The 19728-nt window shown below is 35.5% G+C and overlaps 1 protein-coding gene across 2 annotated transcripts in view; it reads right to left on the bottom strand.

Annotated features, from left to right (window-relative positions):
- Positions 1-914: 914 nt before the first annotated feature.
- LOC109069967 (potassium voltage-gated channel subfamily KQT member 1-like) overlaps positions 915-19728 on the bottom strand; it is a 37743-nt gene continuing 18929 nt past the window's right edge. Inside the window, exons 14-18 of one of the 2 annotated variants that reach the window (XM_042760648.1) lie at positions 12080-12155; positions 6087-6181; positions 5778-5834; positions 5526-5583; positions 915-1971 (exon numbers count right to left, since the gene is read on the bottom strand). In XM_042760648.1, the coding sequence (XP_042616582.1) occupies positions 1792-1971; positions 5526-5583; positions 5778-5834; positions 6087-6181; positions 12080-12155 (466 nt within the window). In that variant the 3' untranslated portion in view covers positions 915-1791. Of the gene's footprint in view, positions 1972-5525; positions 5584-5680; positions 5835-6086; positions 6182-12079; positions 12156-19728 lie in introns of those variants that run through there. The other variant, XM_042760647.1, reaches the window with a different exon arrangement.

Here is a 19728-nt window from a genome sequence, read left to right as displayed (position 1 = left end):
CTAGAGACAGTGACAGCAGTACGTCCTTTTAAACGAATAACAAAGGCTTATCATTTATCTGGCGGCATATGGGCCAGACCCCCTCTGTAGCAGGCCTGCTCTCTGTGGTGTCTGCCAATACTGTTGTCCTGTTGATTCCATTGTTGACATAGTTGTCCTGCCATGAGGAGGTATATTCTACAGAGCATCAGGCACTCGTTTTATTCCTCTTCCCTTTGGGACTTTTTTTTTTTTTTGTGCGTAAGTTTATAAGCCAGATATGGTATATCTCGTTTTATATCTGCTGGTTTTATTGACTTAAGATTAAGTTGGCACAAATGGTTCAAGAACAAGCTGACATTCTGGTTTGCTACTTCAGCTTTCCTGATATTTAATCCTAAGCCTTCAGTAACAGTAGTGAGATAATAAAGACAAAATTGTCATGCATTTCAGGAATGCGTATGTGATGGAATGTTGCTGATTTGTTGCACATATTACAGGTGACAATGGTCCATACAAGAAGCTGTGCTTGAACAAAGGCAGAGTGGACAGCCGTGTTACTGCCCAGGATAAGGTCAGAGGGTGCACATGTAGTCATCCCCATAGCAACAAAGCCCCTCACCCCTGAGAGCAAATGTATTGTCATAAGATCAGAGGTCACGGTGCTCCCCATATGGTCGTGTGCTGCATAAGTCATTGATCTGTCGGGATGCTCTAAAGGAATTCTGAAAGTGTCACTGAAAGTCTTTTAGAAAAAAGACATAAACTCTTCCTGAATGCCATAATGCCTCCACACCAGCATAAATAGCACTATTCTGGCCTGATGGTGAAGGAAAAGAGCGGGAAGCTGGACTGCCCACACACTTGTGTTTGAATAGCCAAAATGTTTGACCTCACGGAAACATTGCAGAAATTAAAGCACTGCAAACATGAGCAAGAAGAAACAAGATGTTTATTTAGGAACTTTTCCCAATATTGCATTTTAAAAACCGTGAGAAAAAACAGCACTTCTTAAAAATCACAGTTAGAATTTTACTGGAGAATTGAATCAGTAGTGTTTATAGGATACAGTATTTATTTTTTATTTTACAAAAACTAGTACATTTGTATTAGTGAATGTACATAAAAACCTGATTGAGAGGAGTGAAAAGTTTTTATGCAGCTGAATTGAAACATTATTTACAAATTTGTGTGCCTCTAAAAGCTTATTAGTGATTCACAAACAAACAAGAGCAAAGAGCACACATTTTGTTCCTGTCAACAGAAATCATTTAAAAACATTCAACAATTCATAACACTCCAGATAAGGTCACAATGTTCACATCTACACTCCTAAAAATAAAGGTTCTTTACTGGCATCTGGAACATCCATTGAAGCTTTCCACTGCACAAAAGGCTCTTTAAGTTGTTAAAATGTTCTTCACACGAAACAAATAATTATTTTAAGAACTGTTCACTGAAAGGTTCTTCTATATCATCACTGTGAAAACCCCCTTGTAGGACCTTTATTTTTAACAGTGTGGAGCGGAAGAAGTCAAACTTCTCACAAAACCGAACAAACAATATCAAACAATGGTATGCAAAAAATATGTGTCCATGTATTGTTGCTTCAAATGAAATTCAATCGTCTGAAAAACTATAAAGATGAACAGGAACAGTCAGACAAGGCGATATTTTAAAATCAGCTGATGCTGAACCTGAGCCATACCTAATCTCTTATATTAATTCTAGCCAACATTGACCCAATATTTGGCACTCTGTGATTTAGTGACTCACTCAGCTGTCTTCATGAATGACAGGTGCTGTGGACAGTTACTCTGAACTGGTCATGCTGTCCTGTCTGCACGGCACTGAAAGGCTGAAGGTGGCTGATTGTCGGTGGAAGCTGCTACGCAGTTCCTTCCCTCTGGCCAGATCTCCTCGTCTCTCTCTCGCCAACATGAGGTTGAGAGATTCTGCAATGCTGTTCAGTGTCCTGTCCATGTGTGTGATCTGTGGGGAAACGAGTGTGTGGCCTTAGCACATCTTTCAAACCAGTGTCTAAAATAACGTAGTCACAGCGTCTGTGTAAATAACGTCATAAACAAGAGTCAAACTGTCAATACATGCAACTGATACAAGATCCCATCTGTACAAACAGACTAGCAAAGGCAATAAATCCATTCTTCTATATGTAGTAAATGGGATTAAAGTTTGATCAATTAGGTGATGATGAATAGTCGAAACATTAAAAGATTAGGCCACACTAATTTGTTAAAATTGAATATCAATGTTGAATTGAGTGGAAACTATCATCTAGTCAGGGCTGTGGTTATTTAAACTTGAACTAGAGGACCACTTTTGTGACAATGTATGTCATATATTCATAAACTATTCTGAAACATGCACCGGAAATAATGAAATGAAAAAGAAACGGCAAGTAAGTTAAATGTGACATTTTACAGTAGAAAGACTGAACATAGTATTTTGTACTCCAATAATCTTTGATTTATTTTTAACTTATATATATATATATATATATATATATATATATATATATATATATATATATATATTTAGAGTGTGTTAGAGTAGTTTATGTTACTGTCTTTGTTCAGAAAAAACAACATACTTTAATACCATTGGGAATTCTTGTTAAATATTTAAACGGATACATGTTTGAGAGGAAGAAAACTGTCAGAGAAATACTTGTAATTTTTCATTTTACAGACATTTGGGGAGCCAAATGTCTTGAGGTTCTTTCCCTTGGGATGAGGGTAAGTGCCGTGTGGAGCCAGTGCTGTCTACAATCCATTAGAAATAACCAGACGAGTGTCTCCGTGCTGAACCACAGTTTACACAATGATAGTGGCACCACAGTCACATACAAACACATACACACATGCACAAACACACCCCACCATACAGAGTAAGGGCAGGAAATGCAAGCATGTAAACATATGCAGCCGTTCCCCATATAGACATGAATGCAAACATGCACACTGCCAACCACAGAGAAAAACAAGATCTTAAGTTGAAGCTTAAAAGGATAATTCATCTAAAAATTCATCATATCAGTCATCATTTACTCACACTCACAAGTTTGTCATAGTACTATAAAAGATCACATTTACTGTTTTGCCACTATAAACCATAGAAGTAGTCTCTATTTAATAGTATAAACTTGAAATTTGATGGGGAAATATATTTAATTGGCAAAACAATATGAAGTTACAATATGAAGTCTTGTCTGTAGTAGTTCAAATAAATGGTTTAAATATTTAATCTGTAAAAAAAACAAAAAAAAAACATACACTACTATTTAAAACTTTGGGGTCATTATGATTTTTTTACATTTTAAGTTTAAAGGTGCTGAATGTACGATTGACACCGAGTGGTTAAACTAGGTATTGCAGTCCAAATTCAAAATATTGGAGAGGGTTTTTTTTCACCAGGCCCCTCCTCCTCAGACACAGGTTGCCAGATTGACACACAAAAGAGCACACGATGAAGGAAATGAAATGTGGTGTTTTCTGCCAACTGGCAACCCGTGGTGGCGAAATACAATTGGGTAAACTGGGTTTCACAAACCAAAACAGAGACCGACATTCTGGCCCTAACGCACATTTTCAAAGGAGAATAACTGACTGTATCACTGTTTTTCAGATAAACAAGTATGTTACCTTAGCATGTTTCTTAAATATCTGCAAACATATTATGGTAATTTTATGCTTTAGTAGAGTCAAAATCTTACATACCACATCTTTAAGTAAGTTTTATTCAGTGACAGTAAAGGCATGTATATGCACATGCATAATGTAACAAAAGATTTATATTTCAAATGAATGCTGTTCTTTTTAACTTTCTAATCACCCTGAAAGAATTCTGCAAAAAAAAAAAAAAAAAAGTATCATGGTTTCCACAATAATATTAGGCAGCACAACTGGTTTCAATACTGAAAATTATGAGAAATGTTCCTTAAGCAAGAAATGTTTTGTAAACTGGATTAATGGCTGCTGAAAATTCAGCTTTGTCATTCCAGGAATAAATTACCTTATAAAATATATTAAAATAAAAAAAATATTTTAAATTGTAATAATATTTCACAGTATTACTGTATTTTTACTGTATTTTCCATAAACAAAATACAGCCTTGGTAAGCGTAATATACTTTTTTCATAACATTAAAAACATGTTAACCCAAAACTTTTAAACAGCAGTGTATATGATTAAATTAAAAAAGGGACTGTTTCCCACAAATAAATAAATAAAAGCCCTAAATGTGAAGAGAGTTCAGTCAGAGTGGAGGCAGAAGACTGTGTCAGCAGTGCAGTAATGAATTACTTCAGATGGGTGTTTGTATAAATGTTAAGGCTATTTGTTCCTGTTTATGCCAGACACTGCCTGCTTCCTGTTTACCACATAATTATGGGAAGAAGAATGACACTGTAAGGGGTAGGGTATCCTGTCCACAGCCTCTACAACTAATGACACATTTTCAAACAGTTCTTTATGTAAAAAGTTGAAGACGGTGTGTCCTGCTGGGAAATACTTAATTTGGCTACTCAATGCATCAGTCACTATATGCCACAGAAGTATGCCTAACATTACAAGAAGTGAGTCAATGAGATCAAAACAATCCAAAAGTCAACTTTGTTTAATGTTTTGATATAAACAAATCAAAGGCAGCACAACTGAAAAAGATGCAATTTCTCCCTACAGATATGTCAGCTATGAAAACCATTAAAAAAATCAAATTCATCTTAAAATGTTTTCCTAAACATTCTCAGTAAAGAATTTAAAACGCCAAACAGGCTTTTTTTCAGGCATTTCATAAAATGAGTCAATTTGTTTCTTACTCAAAAACCTACGAGAAACAAAGAGGGAGAAAGTGAATGAGTGAGTGAGTATGTGAGAGAGAGAGATCATGTGAACAAATGTGTACACTGTTTCGAGTTTGTGTCTGGGATGAGAACTGTTTGTAAAAGGATTTATGGCTGGAGTGTGGAGTGGAAAGTGGCAGAACAGGTGAGGGTTTGTGGTTTGTAGGGAATCAGAGTCATCGTCATACTCGAGTTTGTGTCACTTTTACACACCTCAGAATGCACACACACACACACAAGCCAGAAAGCTGTTCTTTTTAGAGTGTTAACGCCCTTATCAGCACACATCACTCACAGAGACTGTTTGAGAAGTCTTCAAAAAGTGATGTTTGATCGAAGGCAGAGAGAGAGAGAGGTTCCTTCTGCCTCCAGGTTAAGGCTTGATGAATGAAGCTTACAGATCTTTATCTGTCCTTGCCCAACCAATTGTGCTATGTGCATTTGCTAATAAACTGAACTTGTTATTGTTATACTAATGAGAGACTTCTTGGAAATGCTTGGTTTCTGAGTTTATTGCTCATTAAAATTCAAGAGCATGCGGTATTAACTGAAGAGATTTTTCAGATACTAAAGTAAAGACATGTTTTCCCTATGTTTTTACAACACAAAAATGCTATAAATGTCATTTTCACTAAGTTTAGCTAAATCCTATTCTGGCTGTAGCAAAAATATTCAAGTGCTTACCTTCTCTTCCATCCTGTTGAGTCTGGAGCCAATAGTGTTTATGCCTTTGTCTTTTATTCTTTTTTGAGGTATAAAGGAATGGTGAAGAATGGTGAAAAGTAATAAATAATATGCATAATGAATAATGTGAAATGTGAATTAAGGATACAAGACAACAATTAACAGCAACATTAAGAACAACAAAGGGGTCAAACTGTAGCAAAACATGGTGTGGGGTTGAGGAATGTGAGAGCAGAGAGTGTAAAGAATGACCTAGCTTTACCTGAACTTGTCTGGTAGAAAGACAGCTTCCCTAAGGACTGATCCAGTCTGTCAGGGCCAAGTGTGCGGCATGTCAAATGTTCATGTGCAGAGATGGCAGATGAAATGTGAGAGGAATAGTGACAGGGATGAATGTACTCTTAACTTCCCAGCTTTGTTTACACAAAGGTCATGAAACTGTCATTTATATTGCTCTTAAACCTCTAAAATGTCATTCATGTACAGCCATGTTACAGTAAACTCTTTTCTCAACACAAGCTTAACTGCTGCAAACTGATATAAAGTGAGTCCTTATCCCACCTTCTCTGTAGCTCCTTGATGCGCACCATGAGGTTGAGATGACCCTGTGAATACTGCTCAATGACATCCCTCACATCGTATGGCTTACGTGCTTGCTGCAAAAACACATATACATACAAACAACAGCCAATATAATATAATATTTTAATTATACCAAAACAGTAATATTTAATAAAATCATTGATGTCTATTATATATATATATATAGTCCTGTCATACGATTAATCACATCCAAAATACAAGTTTTTGTTTATTTTAATTTGAGTGTGTACTATGTATATTCATTATGTATATTGAAATACAAACACATGCATTTATATATTTAAGAAAAACATGCTTATATATATATAATTTAAAATATAATAATGTGAATATATAAATGTATATACATGTAAATATTTTTGAAATATATACTGCATGTATGTGTATTTGTATATACATAATAAATAAACACAATGCACATACATATAGTATGTAAACAAAAACTTATGTTGGATGCGATTAATCGAAATTAATAGTTTGACAGCACTTCAGTAAAAAAAAAAAATCTTTACTGTCACTTTTTTGATCAATTTACAGCAAACAAAAATTAAAAGGAAATACTATTTATGTGCATAGGACCTATATTTATATTTAACTTATATATTTATATTTGCCATACATTTTTATAGTACATCAAGCTTTTATGATTTTTATAATTATTGTATCATTCTCACACTGTGAACTCATATTAATTGAGAGAATTCATTTTTGCTTTTCATAATTAAAAAAGTGAAATAAATAAATAAATACATACAGTACAGGTCAAAAGTTTGGAAACGTTACTATTTTTAATGTTTTTGAAAGAAGTCTCTTCTGCTCATCAAGCCTGCATTTATTTGATCAAAAATACAGAAAAAAAACAGTAATATTGTGAAATATTATTACACAACTTAAAATAATAGTTTTTCTATTTGAATATGTACTTATAAAAAAAAAAAATTATTCCTGTGATGAAAAGCTGAATTTTCAGCATCATTACTCCAGCCTTCAGTGTCACATGTAACATCCAGTCTATCACATGATCATTTAGAAATCATTCTAATATTCTGATTTATTATGAGTGTTGGAAACAGTTTGCTACGGTCTAATATATTTGATGAATAAAAGGTTAAAAAGAACTGCATTTATTCAAAATAAAAAAAAAATTCTAATAATATATTTTCTTTACTATCACTTTTTATCAATTTAACACATCCTTGCTGAATAAAAGTATTGATTTTATTTAAAAAAAAGTAGTGTATATTGTTATTACAAAATATTTATATTTTAAAAACATAGCTTCTTTTATTTTATTTTATTTTTTTTACTTTTTATTCATCAAAGTATCCTAAAAAAGTATCACATGTTCTGAAAAAATATTAAGCAGCAGAACTGTTTCCAACTTTGATAATGAATCATCATATTAGAATGATTTCTAAAGGATCATGTGAGAATGATCCTAAAAAATTCAGCTTTGATCACAGAAATAAATGATAATTTAAAGTATAACTAAATTTACAAAACACTTTTATTTTAAATTGTAATAATATATCACAATATTACATTTTTTTTTCTGTATTTTTGATCAAATAAATGCAGGCTTGATGAGCAGAAGAAACTTCTTTCAAAAACATTAAAAATAGTAATGTTTCCAAACTTTTGACCTGTACTGTACACACATAAAAATGTGACTAGTCAAAGCATGTAAAATGTAATTTTTTTCGTTATACACTTCTACAACTTTAACATAAAATCTGGGTATGATCTTGCCTAGGGCCCAACAAACCCACTGGTTGGCCCTGTATATGACTGAACCTTTAGATGAATAAAGTCTGAAAGAATCAAATCATCATAAGTGGGAACTCTCTTTACTTGATACAACCAGCCAAAAATCAAACAAGCCCAAAGGGGTAATATTTCCTCTTGATCGTCACCTTTAAAGAAAATGATTCACATCGGCTGACACCAAATGTACATTTTGACCAAATGCTTAATTATTGCTTTTAGGGCATATCGAGCACAGGTGATGGTGCTTATGGCTATTTAAATTTATTTGAGCTTCCTGACTAACACGGGAAAGATGTGTGAAGCTTCACGTTCCCTACAGAACATATACGCTCAGTTTGATTAGAGTCAGTGAAATAGCCAAACATTCACACATCTCTGGCACAGATGAACCAGTTCAGGAGAAGCTAGAGCCTTTCAAAGGAGGGTAAACATTGTCATGACATCAGACACAGCAAATCTAGCCAGCAGCATCTGACAGACTCTCCAAAGTGTGTGTTCTGTGTCACAAGAGTGTGTGAGAGGAGGGGAGAAGGACTTGGGGAAAATAAGGGGATTGAGAGATGACTGAGGCAAGTGGGTCAAATGAAAGTGTGTGTTCTTGAGGCGAGGATGAGAGGGCAAGAGAAAAGACAAATAAAGTGCAGTAACGAGTTATCAAGTGTGGCACAGCTGCATAAAGGAGGAGAAAGTGTGCATGATAGCTATTAAGGTAATCCTCAGACATTAGCATGTATTTTTGAGGCAGAGCACCTGCTGCTACTGAATGAGTCCCAACTCAAGATCTTCCCTTCCATACAGTATGTTTCAAAATACACCTTATTCACTACTTACACTGCAATTCATTAAGGAATGCTAATTACTGCAAACATGTGAATTTAAAAGCCACTGAAGTTTCTTAATCATCAAATATAAAATCACATAATACACCACAAACCAAAAGAAACAAATCTGCATTTCTGTAATGTCATGCTAAGTTTGTAACATCATGCTAACCTGATTGTGCTTTGCAAACAGAAAAAGAAAATCTTACCTGGAATTCTTTTTGGCCACAAAGTAGTACAATCCTCTGGATCACACGAATGGCTGCTCGATGGGAATACCCGCAAACCTGTTGTATTTATGTGTCATGATTAGTATTAAAGCCCATTTTTACAGAGATATTAACACAAAAATGAAAACTCTGTCAATCATTTATCACCCTCATGTAATTTCAAACCTGTATGACTTTTTTTTTCCACTTCTATTGAAGATAATTTTAAAAAAATTTCTATTTTTTTCACCTTATAATGAGAGGCAATGATGTTTTAGACCCCACTGTCTTTCATTGGATGGGCAAAGACATTCTTCAAAATATTCTCTTTTGTGTTCCACAGAAGAAATAAAGTCAATACAGGTTTGGAATGACATGAGGGCTCATTTTTGGATGAATTATCCCTTTAAGTGCTGAGATTATCAAAGAATTTTTTACATTTTAGGAAAATTAGAGCTACATTTTTTATGTAGATGCTTTTGTCTGTGGTCATAAATGTGGGATTATCTGATATTTATGGTTGCATATGCCACCCCTAACTCACTTAGCACAATCAATTCCCTTTCACATTTTCAATGTTAATTTGCAAAACAATCCTATCAGTCTCCGGCAGGCCCTTCAGGGAGCCCAAAGCCTCTCAGATGCTATTATGTGGACAGGACTTTTGCCAGTGGCTACTGAGCATAAGGGTCACGACCCGTGACACAGTGTCTAAAAGAAATACAAGGCTCTCTCTGCTTTTCAAATGGTTTCAAAAAAACCACAGGCATTGAGATTTGGTGGGGGAGAAGGGGATTGACTCCCAGGAGAACCCAAGTTCTCTAGGGGCATGGGGTTATTGTCTCAAAGAAAGATGAAGTATGAGAGGTTACACTTTCCCTTGCACGTCAGCCTCCCGCGTAGGCAGTATATGTGAAGCGTGCCTGTAACATGGTTAGCATGCAAAGGCTTGTGTCTGTTGCATGGTCACTCTGATCAGAAGATGGAGCGCCACTCTCACAAGTTCTTTAAAATGCATTAGCAGTAGATGGATGCAGGCTCTCAGCCTCATGACTTAATGGACGTGGCTGGGCTACCTGACAGTTCGGTTTCTTGCCCTGGCTGCGGGCTACAGGGGAAAATGAGGGAATAAGGCATAATGCCATGCTCAAGCAACTGTCCAATTTACTGCTCTTTGGTTGCCATCACTCTAGACTCAAGCAGATCCTTGGGGTTATATTGCCATTGGTTAACTAGACAAGCCTTTGAGCATTATCATACCCACAGCAATGCAAATGTCTGTTAAGTTAGCATTAAAAGTGAGGGAAAGGAGGTAATGGATTTTTTTTTTTTTTTCCTGTAAATAAAGTTTTTGCTTTTTTCAATTGTTATTATTGACTCTCTTCACTTGTTTACTGCTGGTTCGTCACTCCCACAGTCCAATTAAAAAATAAAGAAAATAAATAATGGAATTTTGTAAAGAAATTAGTAATGGCACAACATATAGTGTCAAATTTGAATATTTCAAGCAGATAAATATTTAACTATTACATTTAAAATACAAATCCCCTGAAAGTCTTTAGACCATGAGAAACATCAGTCAGTACAGTATGTGGAAACCTTTATACAGCTACACTTACCGTTCAAAGGTTGGTTGGTAAGTTTTATTATTTATTGTTGTTTCATTTATGTTTTGAGAAGAAGTCTCTCATGCTCTTATTTATAGAATGAAAAAAAAGCAAATTACAGGAAAATTGTGAAAAATTTTTTCAATGTATTATTATTCAGCTTGGCATCACAGAAATAAAATGATAATTAAAAGGATAATAAATTTTTAAAAAACAATTATTTGTAAATGTAATATATATATCACATAGTACATTTTTTTCGGTTATTTTGATCACATATAATGCAGGCTTGATGGCACGAAGAGAAACCTTTCTTTCAAAAACATTTATAAAAATAGTCATGTTTCCAAAATTTTGACCTGTACTGTACCACACATAAAAAATGGTGGACTAGTCGAAAGCATGTAAAATGTAATTTTTTTCGTTATACACTTCTACAACTTTAAACATAAAATCTGGGTATGGATCTTGCCTAGGGCCCAACAAACCCAACTGGTTGGCCCCTGTATATGACTGAACCTTAGAGATGAATAAAGTCGAAAGACATCAAATCATCATAAGTGGGAACTCTCTTTACTTGATACAACCAGCCAAAAAAATCAAACAAGCCCCAAAGGGGTCATATTTCCTCTTGACTCGGTCACCCTTTAAAGAAAATGATTCACATCGGCTGACACCAAATGTACATTTTGACCAAATGCTTAATTTATTCTTTTTAGGGCATATCGGAGCACAGGTGATGGTGCTTATGGCTATTTAAATTTATTTGAGCTTCCTGACTAACACGGGAAAGATGTGTGAAGCTTCACGTTCCCTACAGAACATACGCTCAGTTTGATTAGAGTCAGTGAAATAGCCAAACATTCACACATCTCTGGCACAGATGAACCAGTTCAGGAGAAGCTAGAGCCTTTCAAAAAAAAAAGGCGGGTAAACATTGTCATGACATCAGACCCAACAGCAAATCAGAGCCAGCAGCATCTGACAGACTCTCCAAAGTGTGTGTTCTGTGTCACAAGAGTGTGTGAGAGGAGGGGAGAAGGACTTGGGGAAAATAAGGGGATTGAGAGATGACTGAGGCAAGTGGGTCAAATGAAAGGATGGCGAGAGGATGAGAGGGCAAAGAGAAAAGACAAATAAAGTGCAGTAACGAGTTATCAAGTGTGGCACAGCTGCATAAAGGAGGAGAAAGTGTGCATGATAGCTATTAAGGTAATCCTCAGACATTAGCTGCATTGTATTTTTGAGGCAGAGCCCCTGCTGCTGCTACTGAATGAGTCCCAACTCAAATATCTATCCCCTTCCATACAGTAATGTTTCAAACCATACACCTTATGTCACTACTTACACACTGCAATTCATTAAGGAATGCTAATTACTGCAAACATGTGAATTTAAAAGCCACTGAAGTTTCTTAATCATCAAATATAAAATCACATAATACACCACAACCAAAAGAAACAAATCTGCATTTCTGTAATGTCATGCTAAGTTTGTAACATCATGCTAACCTGATTGTGCTTGCAAACAGAAAAAGAAAATCTTACCTGGAACTTCTTTTTGGCCACAAAGTAGTACATCCTCTGGATCACACGAATGGCTGCTCGATGGGAATCCCGCAACCTGTGTATTTATGTGTCATGATTAGTATTAAAGCCCATTTTTACAGAGATAGTTAACACAAAAATGAAAACTCTGTCATCATTTACTCACCCTCATGTAATTTCAAACCTGTATGACTTTCTTTTTCCACTTCTATTGAAGATAATTTTAAAAAATTTCTATTTTTTTCACCTTATAATGAGAGGCAATGATGTTTTAGACCCCACTGTCTTTCATTGGATGGGCAAAGACATTCTTCAAAATATTCTCTTTTGTGTTCCACAGAAGAAATAAAGTCAATACAGGTTTGGAATGACATGAGGGCTCATTTTTGGATGAATTATCCCTTTAAGTGCTGAGATTATCAAAGAATTTTTTACATTTTAGGAAATTAGAGCTACATTTTTTATGTAGATGCTTTTGTCTGTGGTCATAAATGTGGTATCTGATATTATGGTTGCATATGCCACCCCTAACTAACTTAGCACAATCAATTCCCTTTCACATTTTCAATGTAATTTGCAAAACAATCCTATCAGTCTCCGGCAGGCCCTTCAGGTGCAGCCCAAAGCCTCTCCAGATGCTATTTATGTGGACAGGACTTTTGCCAGTGGCTACTGAGCATAAGGGTCACGACCAGGACACAGTGTCTAAAAGAAAATACAAGGCTCTCTCTGCTTTTCAAAGGTTTCAAAAACCACAGCATTGAGATTTGGTGGGGGGAAGGGGATTGACTCCCAGGAGACCCAAAGTTATCTAGGGGAATGGGGTATTGTCTCAAAGAAAGATGAAGTATGAGAGGTACACTTTCCCTTGCACGTCAGCTCCCGCGTGGCAGTATATGTGAAGCGTGCCTGTAACATGTTAGCATGCCAAGGCTTGTGTCTGTTGCATGTCACTCTGACAGAAGATGGAGCGCACTCTCACAAGTTTCTTTAAAATGCATTAGCAGTAGACTGGCTGCAGGCTATCAAGCCTCATTGACTTAATGGACGTGGCTGGCTGACAGTTTCTGGTTTCTCCCTGGCTGCGGGCTACAGGGAAATGAGGGATAAGGCATATGCCATGCTCCAGGCAACTGCCAATTTACTGCTCTTTGGTGCCATACTCTAGACTTCAAGCAGCATCCCTCTGGGTTATATTGCCATTGGTTAAATAGCAAGCCTTTGAGCATTATCATACCCACAGCAATGCAAATGTCTGTTAAGTTAGCATTAAAAGTGAGGGAAAGGAGGTAATGGATTTTTTTTTTTTTTTCCTGTAAATAAAGTTTTGATTTTTCAATTGTTTATTATTGACTCTTCACTTGTTTACTGCTTTTTCGTCACTCCCCAGTCCAACTTAAAAATAAAGAAAATCAAAATGTGAATTTTGTAAAGAAATTAGTAATGGCACAACATATATTTGTCAAATTTGAACTAATTTCAAGCATATAAATATTTAAATATTACATTTAAAAGTAACAACCCCTGAAAGGTCTTTAGACCATGAGAAACATTCAGTCAGGTACAGTATGTGGAAACCTTTATACATACACTACCGTTCAAAGGTTGGTTGGTAATTTTATTTATTTATTTGTTTTTTCATTTATGTTTTTGAAAGAAGTCTCTCATGCTCTTATTTATAGATGAAAAAAGCAAAATACAGGAAAATTGTGAAATTATTTTTACAATGTATTATTATTACAGTTTATAACTGTTTTCTAATAATATAATATAATATAATATAATATAATATAATATAATATAATATAATATAATATAATATAATATAATATAATATAATATAATATAATATTTTACTATTTACTTATGTGATGGCAAAGTTGAATTTTAAGCAGCCATTACTTCAGTCTTCAGTGTCACGTGATCCTTCAGAAATCATTCTAATGAAATTATCCAAGAAACATGAATGAATAGAAAGCTCAAAAGAACAGCATTTACTTAAAATAGAAATATTTTGTAACAATGTAAAACAATGACTTTACTGTCAGTAAATCAGTAAATTTTTATCAGTTTAATGTAAAAGTGATAAAAAATAACTAATAAAAAAAGTACTGACACCAAACCTTTGAACAGTATTGTATAAAGTCATATTTATATACATATAAAAGGAAATGCATTAAGAAATAATGTCTATTCAGGTTTACATCAAGACAAGTGCTGAACGACTCAGTGTGATATGCATCCCAGAGATCAATATGGTAGGAAGATCACGTTTTGGTGGATATTATTTGAAACTACAGAATCCAACTTAATAAGCTGAAGTTGGAATCTGCCAACAGTTCAGGAATCATTCCTCCCTGGGTGTTTGTCATTCCAATGGAGCATGCAAACATGACAGAGAGAGAGAGAGAGAGAGAGAGAGAGAGAGAGAGGTGTGGGACACTAGAGATAGAACATGGGAACCACCCCATCTGTCCCTGAGGCAGTGCCACTTCCTCTCTCCAGTCATGGTTACCAAGCATAGCAACGCTGGTCTCATGACCTCAGCAGGGTCACCATCTGCCTCTAGTGCTGGCACAAAGCCTGGCTAATGGTGAACACTGGTGGAGACGTACGCAAAGGGAGAAAGACTCCCACTGGGACAGAGAGGGAGAGAAAGAAAGAAAAAGATGGAGAGAGACAGACAAACAGACAGATAGGGAGAGAAAGAGAAAAGGAGGCAATCATTTGAGGTCTTCTTTCTGCCAAAGGCAGGCTGCAAATCTCTCTTCCATTCCCAATCTTTTTTTTTTTTTTTAGTTGAGCCTGCTTAACAATGGCAGCCAGATGTGAAAGAAACTGCATATCCACTGGAGGGCCACCACTGACCCAAACAAAGAGAGTTTGTCTAGACAGCATCCATGGTGCATTGTGTACCTTAACGTACTGAGATTGTGATTTTTACAAAACAATAATCCCACAACAAGCAAGTCATAATAAACGTTTCCTGTGAGAAAAACATCAAAGGGGTAGTTCACAAAAAAATAAAAAATTCTGTCATCATTTGCTCATGTCGCTCCAAACCTGTATGACTTACTTGACACCTTTATGTATAATGCATTATAAAGGTATTCATAATGTATGCATAATATGTATATATAATGCATTATATTTTTTTTCTTAAATATTTGTAACCAAAGTAAATTCAGATTCCTTGTTACATCTGAATTTGGTTGTTTGTCATGTTTTAATGCATTATATAGGTGTAACAATATTGTAAAGAACTATAACTGGTTACAATTATTTGTGAGATTATACAATGTATAAAGTACATTACAAGGCATAATTAATTAATTTAAAATACTTTTATAATGTATTATATATAATGGTAAAGTGTTACCATATAACTAAAGTGTTACCATGTTTCTTTTTGCTGAGGAACACGAAATAATATTTTATAATATTATATAATTATATAATATAATAATATAAAAAAAATATTTTGACTCTTTTGTCCATTCAATAAAAACTGACATCCAGTGATTTTCCATTGATTTTCAATGAAAAAATAAAAATAAATAAATAGATAAAAAAAAATGTTTTTATTAATTCGTAATTCAACTTTTTTTTTATTCACAGAATTTTTACTTTTTTCCTCACAGTTCTGAGTTTATCTCTACTCACAATAACTCAAAACTTTTTTCTTGCAATCCAGAAGAAAAAAGTCATAATTTTAAGACAAACTCCGAACTGTGAGAAATAAATTGCAAGATACAGATGTGCACTTCTAAGAGAGAGGGAAAAAAAAAATTTAATAATCTAGTTATAAACCGTTTTTTTTTTTATCACATGGCAGAAAGAGGCTTCCATAGAAATGACATGAGGTTGACAGAATTTTGGATTAAATTTAAGGCATTGGTTTTACATGTTAATGCACAGATCACAAATGAAAATTTCTATAATGAACCATAAATCAACCCATTTTTTTGCGGTTTTTAATGGTCAAAAGACAAGCCATATATTTTGTAAGCAAGCTAAAGATCTGAGTTTGCGTGCTAGTTCATGTAAATAGCAAGTGATGTCGTACTTGTAACAAAGGCTGTCATAATTGCACCAAATAAAGATCAAAGAAGTGCATCATGGGACAGGAAATAAACACGCCATTAGTACCATCAACACTTCAGGCCAAAGGCTCAAACTCCCCACCTCCAATTAACTCTAACGGGGTGTGTTCAGCGACATTTGGACTGAGGAGGTGATCTCAGCTTTGCCTCCGTATGCAGTGTTGAACAATGACATCCACGCTTCTGTGCATCTAACCCTCATTAGTAGTGGGTAGATGAGAGAACACCTGAACCAAGGTCAGTGACCGCTCCTTAGGGCAACGTGCAGGAACTTTCGTATCAATTGTACTCAGTTTAGTGCTAAACTGATTTGATTTTGGGGAAGGAGACCAAGAATTCAGATGGGAAGGAGATGCTTAAGAGAGATGAGTACATATTACTGACTAAATTAGGTCTTATATGAACTGCAAAAAAATTAAAATATAAAATCTGCAAGGGTGATAGAAATGTAGTGCCATTTTATTTTGATTGTGTGTTTAAGGTAGGAAAACGAGCCTGTTATTTGACCTCCCTCTGCTAATCTGAGTGTAATTAAATGTAGATAAACAGGAAACATAACAATCACCGGGCTCCACTCCAATCTTATAACTGGACAGCATCCATGTACACACACACACACACACACACACACACACACACTCTCGCTCTCTCTTTTTCTCACCAACATGGCCTCAAATGGTACTGCAAAAGACAAACTCTATCAGACAGATGTGCGAATAAACAAGAGCATGCTAAATTACAGATGGATATCAATAAATATATGTCCAACACATAAATATAGTTTATTTACATAGAAAAAGATTTATGAAGATAAGTAGTCACTACCTATCTGTTGTCCTAATTCTAGGGATGTACCAAAATAAAAATTCTGGGCCGAAACTGAAAATTGTGGATGCACTTGTCCAAAAACTGAAATGCAAAATGCCTTGAAATAATTTTTTCGTCAGTATCATGATTTCCACAACACTAATAATAACATGAAATGTTTCTTGAGCAACAAATCAGAATTGGAATGCATTAAAATTATTTCTGATCATGTGACACTGAAGACTGGAGTATTGGCTCTTTTAATTGAATTTCTAATCAAATTATATATCATTTTAATCAAAGCCAAAATTTCAATGCATACTTTACTAATTCATTGTATAATGTCTTCATAATTAATGTTTTCATAATTTATAATTTTCAGAGTTGTAAATTTTAGTGAATTTAGTTTTTTTGCAGAAGTTTTTATTCACTGTGACACTTTTAATTGAATTTCTGATCAAATAAATACATGCTGGTAAGCATAAAAGACTTCTTTCAAATACATTTAAAAAGGTTTTCAAACTTAAACTTTTGACTAGATTTTTACTGATCTGATTTTAAAAAGCAGCAATTAAAGCAAGTAATTACAATGGGATGAAATTCAATTCAATTGTAAGTTTAGAAACTTCAACTGCATGATATAACTTACGACTCAATCATCCGAAAGGAATGGCCCGCAAGCGCAAACCCTCCCTAATGTTTTGTTACGTCATATGATGAATCACAAAAACGTCAATTACCACAATGTCCCCCACAGAGGCCATGTGCACTCTTGTGACTCGTCTCAGCGAGTCAAAGGATGAAGACCTTTGTGTGGCGGTGTTGCGCCACAGGCTGCAGGATCGTGACTCTATGGCACTAAAAGGCTCACGGGGGCCCTGTGAGTCTAAGAATAGCAATGTGGAAGAGGAGGGGAAGAGTGCTCTGATTAGCCGCGGTCTGAGAATCACAAGGTTTAGAGGGCTCTGCTGCGCTGCACAGGACATTATCCCAAATATCAGCTCTGTCTTCTCCTTCAAGCTCAAATACCTCAATGACATTTTAATAAGTGGTCAGCTGAGATAAGGGCCACTGAGGCAGTAATGACCGATAATAGCTGACCAAAGACTGGACGTTGTATGCAGGGGTAAAGGCCCGGGGGAGTCTGGGCTGCTGGCCAGAAGCCATCATACACACACACACACACATGTGCGCACAAAGACGATGCGGGTGCAAGATGCTCACACACACACTCAGCAGGGGTCCCTCTGCCTTCAGCCAAGCAAAGATCTCTTTCATCCTGAGCATCAAAGCACCATGCGAATACGGAGAGTATTAAATGTCCTTATGAGGAGTGACACACAGCAATGCAGCCTTTACTCTGACACTGAGTCTTCTTCTGCTATACACCATGACTAAATGGCTTATGTCCCAAACTTGTGGCCTCAAATGATCCTAAATATTACAGCAGCAATGAAACCAACAATGTTCATTTCAACGCAAGTCTTTTTACATCAACAGGGTTCTCCGAGCCTTTTGGCATATCATGTTGCCAGATAACAAAGTCACCAACTTTGCCGGGCCGTCTGAAAGAAACCTGATATGGCACATTGACATTTTCACAAAGTGAAACGGAAATATTGGTGCTCATAGACAACAAATGTTTTGTTAAGGAGGCAAATGTATTATGAGTGATTTTTTCTGAAAAGCTGATAAAACAATTTTGAAGGAAATGTTTATGCAAAACTGGAAATTCTGTCATCATTTACTTTCCTTGACGTCATTCTAAACCTGCATGAAATTTATTCTTCTAAAGAACATAATAGAAGGTATTTTAAATAATATTTCAACAGTTTTTTTCTCATACAATTAAAGTCAGTGGGGTCCAAAACAACATTGTACCACACTGACCTTCATTAAATCACTGATAATTTATTTTCCAAAATATATGCTTACATTTAGATTTAAGACGCACTATCCAAAGCGACCTACAAATGATCAATCTTAAGCAGGCAATAATTGATAGTGCTAGCAATACAAGTTTCAAAAATGGTCCAGAACAGTACAAGCTAGGATGTAAGAAATAGTGAAAGCACAGAAAAATAATTATTATTTTATTATTATTATTTTAGCAAGTCAGCACGATGCAGTTGAGTTTTCAGCCATTTCTTGAATATTGTCAGGGATTTGTTTGTCAGGAAAGGGTTAAGCAGAACAAAGCAAGTCAGGTTTGGAACAATAAGAGAGTGAGTAAACGATGATAGAATATTAATTTTTGCATCAGCTATCCATAATGTAATTTCTTTTGTAAAAAAAAAAAAAAAAAAAGCACTGCTGCTGACAACCGCTGCTCGCAGGAATTTGTCCGATTAGTTGTCAAGGTCACCATGTGCAATGTTCTAACTTCTACAACTTGCTGGGCTTTTGGTCTGACAGCAAATGAGAGAATCATCTGGGATGTGTTCTTTCTTGCTGAGCAACTCTCTCTCTCTCTCTGTCTGTCTTTCACTGCTTGGCTGACTCTCGCTGCATGTCCCTCGTTAGCTCTAACACACTGTAACGAAACACAATTACTGTTAAGGGGGAAGAAAAGGGGCCGTGACGGGCAAGATAAAGAAACTTGTGCTGGCAAGCCGCGCTGAAGAGGCATTAGTGAGCCAATGTTTCTGTCCTATTCAGCACGCCTCACACACCGCCACACACTCCAAATCACACAGGCATACTCTCATCACACACACACACACTATACTCAGTTCTAAC

The sequence above is a fragment of the Cyprinus carpio genome, chromosome A7, assembly GCF_018340385.1.
Source record: "Cyprinus carpio isolate SPL01 chromosome A7, ASM1834038v1, whole genome shotgun sequence".
NCBI lineage: Eukaryota > Metazoa > Chordata > Actinopteri > Cypriniformes > Cyprinidae > Cyprinus > Cyprinus carpio.
The sequence above is the reverse complement of the archived record's forward strand: the minus strand, read 5'-3'. Positions and strand labels throughout refer to the sequence as shown.